This window comes from Sinocyclocheilus anshuiensis, unplaced genomic scaffold (genome assembly GCF_001515605.1).
Source record: "Sinocyclocheilus anshuiensis isolate Anshui unplaced genomic scaffold, SAMN03320099.WGS_v1.1 scaffold680, whole genome shotgun sequence".
In the NCBI taxonomy this organism is placed as follows: domain Eukaryota; kingdom Metazoa; phylum Chordata; class Actinopteri; order Cypriniformes; family Cyprinidae; genus Sinocyclocheilus; species Sinocyclocheilus anshuiensis.
The window spans coordinates 1,227,015-1,245,416 of record NW_015555783.1 but is presented as its reverse complement, the minus strand read 5'-3'; the positions used below and the strand labels follow the sequence as shown (position 1 = coordinate 1,245,416).

Sequence of the window (18,402 nt, the reverse complement as noted above, 5' to 3'; positions counted from 1 at the left end):
ATCCTCCGCCGAGCCAGAGTAGGGCGCTGGATTGGCCACGGGACTGGAGGCGACTGGGGGAGAAGGAGTGTGGTTGCCTGCGGTAGCGGTGGAGGGTGCCGTGAGTGCTCGTTTGAGAGCGTCCACGAGCTCCTGAAACGGATCCGGGGCGCTCATCCTGCTGTATGTTCTTTGAGGGTCTGATCTTCTGAAACAGAACGACTCAGAGAGATGATGGTCAGTGTAAACCGTTTATTAACAGCAGGGAGTGAATGAGCAAACAGTTGAGCAAAGCAGCGATGGGTTGTAGAGATCGAAAGAGAGATAGTAATAATACTGTCCTGAACCTTGCAGGTTGGGAGATCGGGGACGCTGAGAAGAGGAGAGGAATCCAGGAAGGTAGGAGACGAAAAGTCCGGGAGTCGATGACTAGCGCAAGGGAGAATAGGAATGAGTCCGTTGCTCAATGTGAGATCAGACGCTGAGCGGAGGTGAGGTGTGCGTTTATATGGAGAGGTGATTAGTGATGATGAGCAGGTGTGTCCAGTTAGAATTCCGGGGAAGGTGCACGTTGTGATTGGGAGGTGAGCGAGCCTGGCTCATCCGTGACACACACACACTGATTAGCTTTCACAGTGACTTACTGTAGGGATTGCGAATCAATTTGCTGTTCGTTGTTTGTAACTGTTAAAACTGTTTGAAGCCGCAGGCGTCTTTTTGTAGCGTCTTACAAGAAACTGCTTTTCAGATTGTCATCAGGACTATAGCAGATCAAGGGTGGACATTATGATGGTTTTTAGGCAGAACTTTGCCTTTTTATTATATTAGTTTTGCTTTTTTGAGTCTTTTGTTTTGAGCTGAAGTGTTACATAATGTGCAACATTACGTAACAGTAAAAAGAGAAGAACTCAAATGAGATGGGATCCTTTTATTTGTGAAGTATTAACTCGATTATTCAAGAAACAGTCATCACTGTATCTTATTTACGTAGAAAGCATATTTTCATTTCATTTTCATCATATAAGCTAGTGGTGAAAAGCTTGGGGTCGGTAAGATTTTTTAATGTTTTTGAAAGAAGTCTCTTCTGCTCACCAAGGCTGGATTTATTTGATTAAAAATACCGGGGGGAAAAAAACATAAAATTGTGAAATATTATTACAATTTAAAATAACTCTTTTCTTTTTAATATTTTTTAAATTGTATTTTATTTATGTGAGGAAAAGCTGAATTTTTAGCACCATTACTCCAGTCTACAGTGTCACATGAGCCTTCAGAAATAATTCTGATTTTTTTTAATTAAAAATACCGAAAAAAAACATAAATATTGTGAAATATTATTACAATTTAAAATAACTGTTTTCTTTTTAAATTGTATTTTATTTATGTGATGCAATGCTGAATTTTCAGCATCATTACTCCAGTCTTCAGTGCCACATGATCCTTCAGAAATCATTCTAATATGCTGATTTGCTGCTCAACCAACATTTCTGATTGTTATCAATGTTGAAAACATTTGTGCTGCCCAATATTTTTAGGGAAACTGTAATACATTTTTTAAAGAGTCTTTGATGTGCAGGAAGTTCAAAAGAACAGCATTTATTTGAAATATAATCTTTTGTAACATTATAAATGTCTTTACTGTCACTTTTGATCACTTGAGTGCATCACATGTTGTTTAATACGTCTTTTGATTCATTAAACATCAACAAAAGTCTTATCAGATCCTGATTACCTCACTTTAGAAGTGCTTCTTCTCCTAAACATCTTATCTATCTCAAATTTAATTACACCTGCTTTATAATTCATATCTTTGTCTGAATAGGCCGCACAAGGTTCCTGGCAGAAGCCCTGGGTCTCAGGTGAGTGGCGCTGCTCTGATGTGATGTATTGTTAGTCCGTGTGTACAGGGTGTTGAATTTCACTCTCGGCTTGATAGCACTCTTTAACCGAACCTCTAATGATTCCTTAATGAGGCTCAGTCTGCGTTTCAGTCCTACTTTTATGCTAGCTAAAACGCTGCTTATTAATATCTACGTCCGGGGGAATGGCTGTTGAAATCGCCGACATCGGGTGCTATTAAATTGCAGTATTCAGCTGAAACTGCAAAGGCGAGTGATTAAACAATAGCTTTAATATATATATATATATATATATATATATTCCCCAGCTGAAGTTCATTGTTAAAGGTTTTTAACTCTTGACGTTCTTCCAGTATGTACCAAGTATGTAATAATTTCTAGGCAGCATGTCAGTGTTATACCCATGCAGTATTACAGAGATATGCTGTTATGTGTTTAATAGATATCAGAAAGACAGCTAATCATGTGTATTTACAGTCAGTATCCCTATGGTACATTATTGGTATGTATGTTTAGTTGCATTCTTGCAATTAAAAGGGTCTTGAACTAACAAATATGCTGTTTTTGAGCCACACATATTTGATTTTTCTGTACTATTACATATTTTCTGTACATTTCTTCTACATATGGATCTTTTTCAGAGTCTTTGATGTGCAGGAAGTTCAAAAGAACAGCATTTATTTGAAATATAATCTTTTGTAACATTATAAATGTCTTTACTGTCACTTTTGATCACTTGAGTGCATCACATGTTGTTTAATACGTCTTTTGATTCATTAAACATCAACAAAAGTCTTATCAGATCCTGATTACCTCATTTTAGAAGTGCTTCTTCTCCTAAACATCTTATCTATCTCAAATTTAATTACACCTGCTTTATAATTCATATCTTTGTCTGAATAGGCCGCACAAGGTTCCTGGCAGAAGCCCTGGGTCTCAGGTGAGTGGCGCTGCTCTGATGTGATGTATTGTTAGTCCGTGTGTACAGGGTGTTGAATTTCACTCTCGGCTTGATAGCACTCTTTAACCGAACCTCTAATGATTCCTTAATGAGGCTCAGTCTGCGTTTCAGTCCTACTTTTATGCTAGCTAAAACGCTGCTTATTAATATCTACGTCCGGGGGAATGGCTGTTGAAATCGCCGACATCGGGTGCTATTAAATTGCAGTATTCAGCTGAAACTGCAAAGGCGAGTGATTAAACAATAGCTGTTTTTGAGCCACACATATTTGATTTTTCTGTACTATTACATATTTTCTGTACATTTCTTCTACATATGGATCTTTTTCGACTGCATCACTGGTAAGTTAAATACATGTTGTCATTCACAGATTATTTTTACTATAAATTTTTGGTATTATTATTGTCAAATGTCAACATTTCAGTTATGCATTTGCTTATAGGGGATTTTTATGTATATCAGATTATCAATTATATTTTTGTCAGCCAAACCCCTTTGGTGTAAAATATTTCAGTCCCCGCGAGATTTTAGGTTAATATTTTATTAATTTAACAACACATTTGCATGTTTATAGTTTACTGATATCAGTTAATTGTCACATGGCATGCAGGTCAACAAATAAATTATTTAATATTTTTATGTTGTTTATTAATCTTATTTAAATTTAAATGTATATATGATAATATATTTTAATTAACTATTTAGTTATTAATTTGGAAGTGTTTATAATAATATGAAGGTGCTTGCTTGTGCAAATCTCATAGTCACAAATCCAGTGTGTCGTGGGTGGTTGCCATGGAATTTCTGTGAATTTGATATGGTTGCTAGGGTGTTCTGGATGGTTGCTGAGTGGTCAAAAAAGCTTATCACACTATGATTTTCTGGATTGTTTTTCTGCTTTTTTAATTGTCCTCCCAAGTGTATAAATTGTATTAATCAAGTTAAAAACATCAATCAAGTTAGTGGACAGAATCATATGTATTTTCATTGTGGAATTGGAAAATATGAAAAGAAAATACAAATTATGTATTTGGAGCTATTTTATATCAGAATATCTAATTTTTCATATCTAATTTTTATAAACATTTTTGATAATTGATCTATTTTCAGAAAAACAATTTTTGGCTATTTTCCATTGTGAAATAGACTCTAACAAATAATTGTATTCACTCAAAAAAAAAAAAAAGGATTTGGTTGCATTAGAACATTCCAAATGTATAATTATTTCATTATCATTTTTATTTTTTTTTATATCTATTTTTATGTTACTGGAGCTATTTTATGTCAGAATATCTAATGGAAAGAAAATATTTCATAATATTCCAAATAGATAATTTTCGATTGTAATTTTTGATAATTTTGTATTTAGACTCAAACTATTTTATTCCCTCCAATTGAGCAAAAACAAAAATCTCTCTATTTTGCATGGATTTTGAGCTATTTTATATCAGAATATTAATAGAAATAAAATGTTCCATAACATTCCAAATTGATAAATTATTATAATTTTAAATAATTTATAATTTTTCATTAAAAAAAAACCTGTGGAGTAGACTGTCACTTTAATTAGTAATTTTATTCCGCCCCCCCCCCCCAATAAAATAAAATAAAATTAAAAATTAAATTAAATATAAAATTAAATAAAATAAAACGTTCTATTTTTAAGTTATTGGAGCTATTTTATGTCAGAATATCTCATGGAAATAAACATCATTGGAGCATAATTTGTAACCCAGTGGGACAGGGAGACCTCATGGCTCATGTAACGCACACACTGGGTTTCTGGCTCATCAGTAAAGCATCTTCCTGTGTAGCTGTTCAAACAGTGCTAGCAGAGGCCGATCTGAGCTCTAGCAGCAGACGCTGGCGTGTGTTTTTCTTTAATCCCGTGTGTTTGAAGGGATTGAACAGGCTGAGGGCTGAATGTGACTGAGTAGCTCTAGGCGGGTGTAAGGATGCCCACATTAGTGAGTCTGCTTCACTGCACACTTCAGCTGAAATCAGCTTTCCTCCCCACCAAATGAGACGCTTACGATATTGTAGCCGAGATGAAACAAAAGAGAGAGGGTGTGTGAAAAAGAGACACACTACTCGCATTTCTTGTTCTGTTCCAAACCTGCTGTTATAGGTGTCGTCATAGGTGCACTTAAACTAAGTGTAAAAATACACAGAATTCATTCAATACCGTAAAGTATTAAAACTTGACGATTTTACCTAATAGCTGGTGTATTATGTATGCTTGTTAGTGTATTTTGCGTCAGTTTAGTTTAACAACATTTAGTTTATCACCTATTCTTTTGTAACCAGGGAAACATCTAATTGTAATTTTTTTATTCATTCATTCATTCAATCATGCACTCACTCACTCATTCAAATTGTAAAAATTAAATCAATAAATAAATATCACTAATACTTTTCAAGTATTTCCTAATATAATTAATGTATACAGTCATTATTATTATGAATTACTATTTATTTTAATAGTTATTAGTAATTATTATTAACAATAACAATTATTATTATTATTATTATTATTATTTAATATAACAACAGTACAGTTACAGTACTAACATTTATGGTTGTTGTTTTTTCTTTGATTTTAAACATTAAAACACATATAATAAATGGAAAAACTATAAACCAATAGTTTAAACCAATCAATAAATATCAATCAATCTATATATATATATTTTTTTTTTTACCTTTTATTCTAATGGAAAACTGCAGGGAAACTTCTTTTTTAAAATGGAAAACTTCTTCTCTTTTTTTGACAGATGGATAGACCATACAAAAAGTTTCTCATTACAAACCTTTTCAAAAGCATGCTATAAGCGACTCAAACTCACAGCACTTGCAGAGATGGAGTTTCCATCAAGCTGTTTGTAATGCAAACACACGTCCTGAGTGAACGGCCCCTTAGAAGGTAGCTGCCTTCTGTTTCTAAGCAAGGATGCTTGGTTTTGGAACAGAGCCATTCTCTCTGTTGATCTTTCTCTCTCTCTCTACACAGTTCAAAACCACTGACCCAAAAGGAAAGGGACTCACCGTCCTTGCGATGGTACGTAATCTCCACTTTCCGTTCCTCTGACCCCAGGAGAGCCTGGGCCACCTGCGCAATCGCATGTCTCTTGGTTTGCTCGCCATGCAGGAAATCGCATGTACAAGGTTTCTGCATGACATCCGGCCGTGAGAATCCCGTCATCTCACAGAATGCGTCGTTACAGTAAATAATAGCACAGTTCTGGACCCGGGCATTGGCTATGATGAACTTCTTATCTGTAAACAACCAAACACCACACAGAATTAGTATAGTATGGGCTTGGATGATCTTTTGATGAGAAATGAGTTCAAATTTGAACACAGTGTAAGATATTGTTCAGACGCGCAAGCGAAAGAGGAGATCCATTTGATCTTGCATTGCCATTTAAGAAGCAACTGAAATCAAAAAGATCTCATTTGTAGTTTTTATTGACATATAAATAAGCATGAAGTTCTGACTTTCTTGTGTTTGCAGTGAGATTAAAAAGATCAGATATCAGTTTATACCAGTGATTCCCAACTGAGGATATGTGTATTCCACTTGGAAAGACTGTAAAATTACAATTTGATTGGTTTTGATATTTTTATTTATAAATAAATTCATCCTTGGGTCTCTCTCTGGTCAAGTTTCTCCATAATTGCCCCTAGAACTCAAAAGTCAAGACAAGTAAGCTCAAGTGAGTCTGTTTTTCATCTACAGCATTGATTGTTTTTAGTTTATAAGTGAGTAATAATAGACTTACAGCTTATAACATTTATGACAATGTTAAATGGTGTCAGGTATATTATTAGGTATAGCCTTACTGAAGGGACTGAGGAGGGAACGTAAGCCAGGAAAGGTTGGGAAACACTGGTTAAACAGTGACTGAGAGTTGAAAAAACATTTTTGAGAGTATTATTATTACTACTATTGACAAACAAAGATTTAGTGTATGTAATTTATTAACATTAATAAGCTAATACTTCAACTGTATTATGTTTTAATATTTAATATATTTTATTGTTTTCTTTTAATCAATAAAAATTAATATTTTATATAACTTTTATTAAATTGCAACGTTTTTTAATTGCATCATCAAATTTAACCTGAGATTTTGAACACTCTAGCAACTGTACAGCTTACGCTTAAAAACCTTACATGCCATAAAAATCTACTAAATATGCTCCAGTAGTCTAGATTTCACTGCGTGCATGCATATATGCATGTGTGTGTGTGTGTAATCTTCAGTATGAGAGCATCATTTATCTGACCATACATACATGCAGAGCATGCTTTCATTCATGCATTTCAATGGTATAGCTGCTGTGTACATAAACGCAGTCATCTGACAGATGTATCTGAATTGTAAACACTAAAGAGCCACAATGCTAAAAGTCTCCTGACTGTCACCTGCCAGTCTCTCTGAAAGCCTTTGTGTCGGTTCCTGTCGTTACTCTGATGCCCTAAAGCTTTATAAAAGCTATATGACATATAATATTGTATATTAAGTCATTTCATAGTTTATTTTTTTTATTGATAATAGTGTTTAAAACCTTATATGAAGAAGCAGTGGAATATATGCACACAAATGCAGTGAATGCGCTCAAACAACAAAGCTCAAACTGTTTACTTTCCTTAAATGTAGCTGTGTCTGTGTGAATATAGTACATATGTGACCCTGGACCACAAAACCAAGTATCACGGGAATATTTGTAGCAATAGCCAACAATACATTGTATGGGTCAAAACTATCGATTTTTCTTTTATGCCAAAAATCATTAGGATATTAAGTAAAGAAGATGTTCCATAAAGATATTTTCTAAATGTCCTACCGTCATGATTAAAACAATCTTCAGCTGTTCGTCCGGAAAAAAAAAAACCTCCCCAAAGTTATCGCTGCATCTGAACGGCGGCTCTTTGTCCGATCTCTCCACTTTCAGGGCGCTTTTGTCGGTGTGAACTCAGATACGGTGGTTGTAGTCACACGCGTGTCGGAACCTTGGCTGAACACCTCGAAACCGACACCGACGGAAATCGGTGATGAGGAAGAGTCGGGTGAGCTTCGGGTTCAGGAGCATCGCTGTCCGCAGACGGGTAAAGTCCTGTGTGGTGCTGAAGGCGAATGGAAGACTGTGTTGTGATCCGCCTCTAGGGGCTTTGACTGAGCTCCGCCGCCCAGGGCTGACACTAAACTCACCCCAGCGCGCAGTCAGCCTCAGCGGCGCTCATTTCGGCGATGATACGTGAAGGGGGTTGAGTTATCGCGCTCATGACTTTGAAGTGTAAAAAAGCAGCAGAGGCGTGGATTTATGAAACTAATGAATGTAAGGTGCGAAGTAGGCTACACAATATAGGTGTGTCCCAAATTGCGTACTCATACACTATTCTATGACGTTTTGTAGTGTAAATAGTGCTAGTAGCGTGTTTTCACACTAAAAATTCCAAAAAGAAAAAGTGCACTTTAAATACCCGGATGATGCACCGAAAAAAGTGAGTGTGGAATGTTGTAGGCCTGCTTTAATTACGAAGGGGGAGGGGCTATTAGACTCCGATTATTATGACAAAATTACCTTATAATTAAAATGCATTCACTACATGGTTGAGTACATACTGTAGTAGGTACGCAAGTGTATGCGTCATTTGGGACGCAGTAAATGTTTTACACGTCAAGTCAAGTCAAGTTACCTTTATTTATATAGCGCTTTTAACAATACAGATTGTGTCAAGTAACATTGAGAATATCACTATATATTGTTGCAACACCGCCGCCACGACCAGTCTGACGGGGCTCATGCTTATAACCGTAGCTTGGTGGAGTAGACTCATTTAGACCAATATAATCATTTGGTTTTACACATAGCTTTAATTAAACGAGAGCAGTGTCAGCTTTTGGTGTTTATATAGCTTAGCGAATTCACAACGACAAATTATTAAGAATATAAGATGACATATTTCTATTTTATCATGTACATTTCACGATGTATGTATTCGCTGGAATTCGCTAAACAGCGAAAAGAATTCACTTTTGTCTGAAAGGCAAAAAACATTTTATTCTAGCTTCATGCATTATTTTTTTAAACACTTGAATGTGGATAAGTTTCATAAATAAAAAATAAAGAAATAAACAACATTTTGAAAAAGCTTGACGGTTATTATTACCTCTTCATTGGTCGACATTTTATTCCATAATGTTACATAGTTTTGATACTGTTTTATGTCTGATGATCGTGTTAGAATACATGTGGAAGCATCTGTTGTTTCAGTTTCTTCTTCACTTGTGTTTTTTGGAAATTCTGTACAGAAGATGTGTACTAGCACCCCCTACAGTATAACAATGAAAACACTGATTCTAGGAACACAGGCATAGCTAAAATATATTTAGACTCTTTCTAAGTATAAGTCAAGTATACTTAAATGTCATTTTAAGTATATTTCTGAGAAGTACATAAAGCCCATTTCGGAGAAGTACATAAAAAGTAGACTAAAAGTATACTTTCCTATTTTTAGTTTAAAAGAAGTATACTAATAGCACACTTGAATAAACTTCTTTTTCGTAAGGGTAACTGTTTGCTGCCGTTGGCAAACTCAGCTGTCACTGTAATGTCTGTCAGTTATTTTCCGTCTTGCGCAAAGTTAGATGGTTTCCGCAGAGAATTATCCACCGTATTTTTAACGTAAGAGCAAGCGCGGCCGTTAAACTTTAAAGTGGCTTCCGGTGTCACTGTCATCCTCCTTGAAGTTATTTTAGCTGCACAAAAACAGCTCGTTAAAGTCTTCTTATTTAATACTGGAAACGTCATGGAATCACAGAAGTATGAAATGAACTAAGGTTAATATCATAAATAATTTGACGCCTACATTTTTCGAGTTTCTGGCTAATTTGGGGAACGGAAGGGACCAGATATGAGATCAACCAATCAGAGAGGTTTCCGAATCTCACTCGATGTTTTGATTGGTTAAAGCTAATGTAAAATATCTTGTGTTTTTCCTGCTCGGGGCCTATGATTCGAATACTATTTTTTTTTTAATAAAAATACTAGAGTGTTTTAACTTTTTTAAGGATAAAATTACTTACCTTTTTTATTTTACAGTGTACTGTCATTGTTTCTCATATAACAAGTAGATTACAAGTATTCTTGAAGATAATAGACATTTTGCTAAGTGTGCTAGCGGCACCAAATTAGAATTTGGGTTGAACAAGATGAACCAATTGTACCTCAGAAATAACCTACACTCTAAAAAATGCTGGGTTTGTCCCTATTTTACGCAGCACTAGGTTGTATTTAACCCAGCATTTTTTAGAGTGTATAGAAAACCCTTTTCAAAGTTTGCCACATTGAAAGGTGTTTTGTTGTGTCTCATTCAAATCTTCTTCTCAGCTGCAAATACAATGACCTGTCCATGGTCCTGAACAGCCCTCTGCAATATTCCCACTCTTTACTACCAGACTTTTACTTTGTGAACCCTTAATACTGTACCTAAACATTATAAACATGATGCAAATTTACTGAATGGGCTTCTCCGCTGCTATGCGGGCGTTTGCATTAATCCATATGTGCCTGCTGACAATTTCAAGCTAATCTCCAAGGTTGGGTGGCATGCAGCTTCAGCAGCGCTTAAAAAAGAAAGAAAGAGCAGAATGGAGAGCTTGTCTTACTGAAACATCTGTCCCAGTATTTCAGTGAGGGCTGAAAACCCATCTGCTCCATTGAGAAAAAACAAGAGGATGGACAGCATTGAAAAGCAAACAACAACTACAACAACAGAACCGCCTTTAATGTTGGACCTACTGCTCCTTTCCCAAAATGTCTTGTCAGATTTAATTGTTTTTGAGTCTTTGTTTGATTTGTAAAAGGGTAATGTAATCTCTATTATCTTTATTGTTTCTCCTATAGACAGCAGTGAGAATGAAGAGCAAATGGAGACATCTGCTTCTCTGATTGTGTCCTGTGCAGTTTCTCCTGTTCAGTATCCTATAGAAACCTTTTCACCACAGAATGAAAACATGAAGAAGGTAATTGTGACTTTTATCTTACAATTCTGACTTTTTTCCTCACAATTCTGAAGTTGTATCTCGCAGTTCTAAAGTCTTTTTTCTCTAAATTCTGAGTTTACATCTTTTCCGCCACAAAATAGAAATAAAAGGTAATTGTGGATTTTCATCTTACAATTCTGACTCTTTTGTTGTAGTTGTGAATTTATATCTCACAGTTCAGACTTTTCTTCTCAAAATTGCGAGTATATTGCAATTCTGTGTTTATATATTATGCAATTCTGAGTTAATATCTTGTAATTCTGAGAAAAAAAAGTCAGAATTGGGAGATATAATCTCTGAATTTCATGATATAAAAAAATTGTGGGAATAAAATAAAATTGTGAGATAAAAAGTCACAATTGCTTTTTTATTCTGCCTTTTCTTGCCTTTTTATTATTTTATCCTGTGGTGGAAATAAGCTTTTATATCTCACACTGTAATATCTCAGATTTTCAACCTTGGTGTGATCATTTCTAATCAAATTATTGGAATTGCTATCCACATTAATTTACAGAGTACATAAATGCAATGATTCTACTAGCAAGACATCTTAATTCATTAGCCTAACTGCTGGAGTTTGTTTTAAGTCAGACTGGAAGTGTTTTGATAAAGTCTTCGTCTGAAGCTCTGATAGGGAGTTTAATTGCATGTGGAGCTCACAGTGATGATGACGATGGAGGCCATCTGGGTTCTGGATACCGATCCAAACAGAAAGTGTACTGTTGCTATAGTAACCTCCTCAGGTTCTTCAGAGAAGACTCCCACCACCCAAATCTTTTGTTTTGACTTCCTGTGGGGGAGTTAAGCCTTAATTGGGGGAGTCAGAGCCCTCTGTAATTCACACCCTGATGCGAGTGACTCAAAAGCAGAAGAGGGAACCGCAGGTGTTGGAGTGTGTCATCAAACATGGCAGCAGCTCAGAGTTGCTTATCACACGTCTTCTACTATTAGAGTTTGCATGTGACGTGTTTAAAACACAATCTTTGCATTTGGTTTTAATGTCTCTCATGCTGCAGTGAGTCTTAATGTCAGCTGCACGAGATTGTGCAATGAATTTGTTGAAAATCTGTTAAAATACCTCTTTTTCAAGTAAAGTTACAACTACAAGCCAAAAGATTTTTTGTTCTTTCAAATAATTTTTGGATGACATATGAAGCAGACATATTAAAAATAATTCTTGTTTTTAGGAGCATACATGCAAGGAAATATCATTTTCATTACTGTAATGCGAAAATAATGATATTTTATTTATTTTGTAAAGCTATTTATGGTAGTATTTTTTTTTCAGAATCTTGTCTGGTTCATGTCATTTTATATATTTAAACATGAATGTATATATAAACATTCGTGTTTTTTTTTTTTCTTAAAGATTTTCAATTTTTTTCTCTTTTTTTGCCCTCTTGCATGTATGGTCCTTAAACCTGGCTTTATAAATATTAACCTGGCTCAAAAAAATAAAAACAATTATTTAATTTAATTTAAATTATTTATAAATCATTATAGTATTTGAACTAATTTAAATTTATGCCTAATATATATATTATATAATAGGAAATTCATTCATTTTCTTGATGCAATATGAATATGAATATATAAAATATATTATTTTTCCATGTGAATTGAATTGGTGTGAAATGAGACATGTTTTCATAAGATTCCTGGACTGTGAACCTCTAAAATCAAGCACAACTGATTCTAGAGGGTGAAACCTGGATCTGGATTGTCATCCCTTCTGGAGGTGGTCTTTTCTGACAATGTAGACAGTTTCTGAGCCATGATCATTCACAGCTTTTCTTCTGCTGACTGATGTGAGTTCTGTATCTGCCGAGCCATCAGTCATGAGGAGACACTGCAAATCTCTGAAGATCTGAGAGGCTGCGGTTTACCTAATGAAAGAATGTTTCTCTGAGGCACTGAATGAGAGAGCATGTGTGTGTGAGCGCTTTTCGAATTAAACAGTGCATGCTGTGAGATCAGTCTGAAATGATCAGGGTTCACTGAAATCCCACTCATGGTGATGCGCCCTTGTCTTCAAACCCTCTGTTTGTTTTTGACATCTGCTGAGGATTTTGATCTTCTCATGTGTGATCCGCTGATACCTGAGCTGTACATGAACTGACGAGCTTCATACAAGCTAAACTGCATGATGCACACTCGTCATCGTCCAGGTCTGTCGACTCTGCATGGGTGTGAGGTAATGCCGGGTAAAGGGGACGTTACTAATCCTGCGTGTGAGATTTAAACGATGCACAGTGTGAGAGATGACCTATTCTGATTTGCTCCCCATCTGGACGAGCACTAACCTCAAAAGAAATTGACCATTTCAGACACTGCAGGTGTTTGATGTGGCCATATTGCCGAGAAACTTTGTGCATCTGTGCATTTCAAGCTCTGAAAATGAGTGACAGCTTGGCTGACATTTCATCAGATTACTGCCTTGAAACCAGAGAAGTTGTGATATCGACTAAAACTGTGTCAGAAATGATGCACATGTTTCTGGAAAAAGTGGCCTGAAAAGTGAAGATACTGCGTTTAGTTGAAAATGCATGAAACCACAAAATTCAAGGGGAATTATGAGCTAAAATGGTCAAAAAAATTCTATTTTGCCTATGTCTAGTGTCCTTTTTTGCCTATGTTTAGTGGTTCTGCATATTTTTGGGCCTCTGTAGTATACGGTAATATAATACATTTCAGTGTTTGGTTTTTGTGTGATGAACAGTTGAGCTCCATTGAAAAATCCAGGTCCTGAAGTAAAACCTTGTGAGAAGAAGGCCTGTCTTGGAGGCTATAGATAGCTTGATTGATCTGTATGTGGCTGAACTAAGCTAAAGCAGAATGGGAACGTCTCTAGCCTGCAATGTCATATTTAACCTTCAAAATATTCATGTTTAATCCTTCCTTTCTATACAGGTTGCACAGTGAAATCCTCTCATCTGTATTCTGGAGCACAAATGACCAAATGCTGAAGTATAACTGCATTTTGCTAGATTGAAAGTCAAATATTCCCAATGAGGGTTTATTTTTCTTAAAATGTTTATGCATTAAGCAGTGTTTATTTAATGTAACGCACAGACTTCCCAGCATCATGGCAATACGTTTTTCTTCAGAAAGTGCCTGCGTCTCTGCAGTGATAGAGTCAGTGTTTTCCCTGAGTGAGAGACTCATACTAGTCTACATGGCTCCTGATTGTTTCAAAAAGCCACCGTTTTTCCCTCTGACAGGCTGCCATGGATCCTTCATTTTCCCTTAATCTGCGGGAATGAGGAGCAATTGGCGAGCAGCAGGAGAGAGGAGCGCTTAATCCAACCCTCACGCCAGGAGCCCATCTATCCCATAATGCTGCCTCTGATGCTTCTCCCTCTCCCTCACCTCCATCTCTCATTCTCTCTCTCCTTCGCTCCCGTCCATCATGATTAGGGTCAATGCCATCAGCCTTTTCAATAGCAGTACGGCAGGCTGATTTGTTTCCCCTCTGCCGATCTCTTTGTCTTCCATCCCTTCATTCTCTGCCCAGTCATGTTTTCAGACTCAAAAACAGCTGTCTGGAATTTAATGAAAGGATAGATGAAAGAAAAAATGAACAAACAGCAGACTGTGCTGTCATTTTATGACAAAAGTTTTTATACCTGCTTTCTTATAAGCTAAAGCTAAGCACGTTCAATCTTAATGCAGACAGCTGTGAGGTTGCACTGTCGTTTTGTGAAAGCAACACTCTTGAGGCTGTGCATTACAAGGATTGCACCTCTTTATATGCTTTGCAAAATGCATAAGAACAACATTTACTGTGGTAAATTTACAGTAAAACTTCAGTTGGTTTAATGCAAAGTCTCTTATGCTCACCAAAGCTGCATTTATTTGGTCAAAAAATACAGTAAAAAACAGTAATGTTGTGAAATATTAAATGTAATTTATTGCTGTGATGCAAGGCTGAATTTTACTGCAGTCTTAAGTCACATGATCCTTCTGAAAGCATTCTAATATGCTGATTTGCTGCTCAAGAAACATCACACTGAGAATTGATTGGATTATGAAAACTGGGAATTATAATGCAGTCAGAAAAGGAGGGAAGGAATGGCATCCTTGGTGAAGCAAAGTTGTTTTAGAAGAAGATTTCTTTTTCTTTTTCTGGCGGAAGGATGGTTTTTAATTATTTACAAAGTAACATATTGATATTTTGCCTCAATATATATATTGTGTGGTAACGTTTTCTACTAACGTTAATAGAACGTCCATTTAAAGTTATTAAAGCTTCTCAGGGCTTATTGCGCATTGCTTTAACAACTTTGAAAAGACATTCTATTAACGTTACTGGAAGAATGTTTGTTCGTAACTTTGAGAGAACCTTGCCAGAACGTTCTGAGATCATTCCCTGTTGCAATGGAAACATTTAACAACTACTGTATGCAAACAAAGTTGATCTGAAATTACACGTAATAGTTTTATTTAGCAAGTTGGATTTGGGCATTTTTCCAAGCGCATGTATTGTCATGGCTGCAGGGCCAGTTCAATGCAACACAAGGCTTTCTTTCCATTCATTTAGTGAGGTGATAAGTGTCTCACCATGCGAGAGCTTCTTTCTTTAGCGCACGTCCCGTGGGAAGAGGCCACAATGTACATTCATCCCGTCTGTCACACGCTGATAGTGCTGCCACCCCGTCATAAAACTCTGTTTTGCGCTCCTGTTTTCTCTCTTGTCGGCTGTTAGCCTCAGATGGTGTCACAGCCTGTCGTAAACTTTTTCTTGCTCTTTATCTCTCCATCTGTACCTTCTTCTCGTTTGTCTTTGTGTGTCATGTCACCCGCCGCTCTAACCCTCTGTGATTCCCAGAAAGAGCCCTGTGCGAGGGTCCCGAGCATCGGGCCTCTCTGATGAGGTTATCAGGGTTGGTGAAAGGACCCCAGCGTCGCGACCCTTGGAGTGAGAACATATGTCTGCACTTCATACCAGCACTGATAACACGCGTGAGTTTACAGATTATGATAGTCTCACATATGTTTAACACATCTCAACTATACAAGTGTCTCATAGTTTGAAGTGCAGCTACCTTTCAGACAAAGAAGTTACAGTAGCTGAACTTCAAGCTAGAAAAAGTAGATTCTATCTACACTGAACAAAATTATAAACGCAACACTTTTGTTTTGACAGATTTGTGAACAATATTTGAGAGAAATAGGCCTTTTGTGTACATAGAAAAATTCTTAGATCTTTGAGTTCAGCTCATGAAAAATGGGGGCAAAAACAAAAGTGTTGCGTTTATAATTTTGTGAAAATGCTCAATGCACTACTGTTTAAAAGTTTGCGGCAGAGTTATTTTGAGAGTGTTATCCTTTTTGGTAACACTTTATTCTGATAGTCCACTTTACTTAAAAGACATTCTACTAACAGTAAGTAACTTTGCAACTTTTTCAGCATCATTACTTCAGTATTCAGTGTCACATGATCCTTTAGAAATCATGCTGATTTGCTGCTCAAGAAACATTTCTGATTATTATCAATGTTCAAAACAATTGTGGCGCTTCATATTTTTGTGCAAACCAGATTAAATTTATTCTTTCAAGATTCTTTGATGTATATAAAATCTGTCTATCTTGTCTAGCAACTGCGCATCTCTCTGTCTGCCTGTATAAACATAAAAGTTCAAGCCTTTCAATGATTTCAAACGTCCAGACATTGACTTATATCTATATACAGTATACACCATCACATTGCTTAATACTAATTAACCTCATTCTTTTAGAGTCATTATTGTAAATGAATGGAGTTTACACATGGATGAATGGAATCACGTGCTATGAATGGAATCATGTCTGTGGATTATGAGGACGCAGGATTAGCTCTGATGATTGTGTACAACACAATTAGGTCAAATACAGACAATTATCTCTCTGTTCCAGTATATGAATGAAGAAAAATTTATTTTTAGACCTGGGCTAAAGAGGCCTGAATCTTTTTTTGAGCAGCTCTGAGTGTTTTCGAGGCTCAAGTGTAAAGAAAAGTCGATGAACTTTGACTGTGTTATTTATGAGGTCATTAAATGTCCCTCTCGAGTGACTGGAGTTTGATTGAGGCCTGCTGTGAATTCAAGTCAGTCCAATTCATACTGACATTCACAACCTGCTTTACTTAATATGCCTAATTTTCAAGTGAAATAATATATCCATTTATCTAAAAGCACAGGAATAGATTGGATTGGGAAAAGTGGTTGTTTCTCAGAATGGAGCCAGACTGAGCGCGAGTTGCTAAAACAATGACCAAATAGCTATTTGGCTATTGATTAACATTATCCAATAGTCTGCACAGTCTAAGAGGCATCAGTGAAAAAGCAAAGTTATTTCAGAAGAGCAAGTCATTTTTTATCTGAGAATAGAAAGTGCACTAATGAATCGTTCACAATAAGACCAGGAACCTGCATTAAGTCAATTTATTTAGCTAATGTATGACGTCAAAAGACTTTCAATATAGTGTGTCATCTAGACTATTTATGGTGATTTTTGTCGTTTCTGGAGCTTAAAAGCAGGGTTATTATATTTAACTAAAACTAAAAGTATGACTTAATTACTGCTTAAAGCTATTGCTTAAAAATTAAATAAATGTTAACTGAAGTAAAATAAAATATTTAAAAAATAAATAATTATTTTGCTTCAGCTATTTTGCCAAGGCAACATTTGCCATTTTTGATTAGTTTAATTTGAAGTACTAAAATAACTAAATAAATTAAAATTAATAAATAAAAATTGTATAGGCATAGATTAAAAAAATATAGACAAAAATGTAACTAATAAAAATGACAAAATTACTAAAAACTTAACTAAAGTTAAAATGAAAATAATATAAAAATAATATCTTATTCAAAATATTAACAATACTGATCAATATTGATATGACTAATGATCATATCAAATAAAAAATTACACTGCTTGACAGTTTTGGTAACTGTGAACCAGGTTTATTATTGTAAATCAAAACTAAAACTGAAAAAGTAAATAAAAACATTAAAAAAAACACATTTATGTTGCTTGAAATAAAATGAAACATAATTTATTACCTCAGCTAGTTGCTGAGGAAACATTTCTCATTTTAATTTAGTTTAACTTAATGTACGAATATAACTAAAACTGAAATAAAAAGGAATAGAAACGATGTAGACATTTAAAAAATGTCAAAAACATAACAAAATTACTAAAACTTTAACTAAAATTAAAAACAGAAAATGCAAAAATCTAAACTATTTCAAAATATTAAAGGGGTGGTTGATTGCGAAGATATCGTCTTTTAAAATTATGGCAGTTTAATGCCTACAAAAACGGCTGGTAGGGACTACAACGAGCTACTTCCCAGGTTCGTTACGTCACGAACCCAGATAAACCCCGCCCCCGGGAGCACGCAACAAAGGGGGCAAGGCCATGCTGCACTGCTTTAGAGAAGAGGAAGAGAAAACTAGGGGTGCACGTAAAAATCTATTCATATATGAATCTCGATTCTGTCTTCTAACGATTCTAATGGATTCACAAGTTTCAAAATCAATGTTCTAAAGCAGCGGTTCTTAAT

At 35.6% G+C, this 18,402-nt stretch overlaps 1 protein-coding gene across 1 annotated transcript in view; it reads right to left on the bottom strand.

Moving 5' to 3' along the window:
• Window positions 1-8,047, bottom strand: part of LOC107674758 (potassium voltage-gated channel subfamily H member 7-like) — a 122,814-nt gene extending 114,767 nt beyond the window's left edge. The window contains exons 1-3 of the mRNA XM_016468851.1: window positions 8,016-8,047; window positions 7,788-7,930; window positions 5,845-6,075 (exon numbers count right to left, since the gene is read on the bottom strand). Coding sequence (XP_016324337.1) covers window positions 5,845-6,075; window positions 7,788-7,930; window positions 8,016-8,047 — 406 coding nt within the window. The remainder of the gene's footprint in view (window positions 1-5,844; window positions 6,076-7,787; window positions 7,931-8,015) is intronic.
• Between the last annotated feature and the right edge of the window lie 10,355 nt (window positions 8,048-18,402).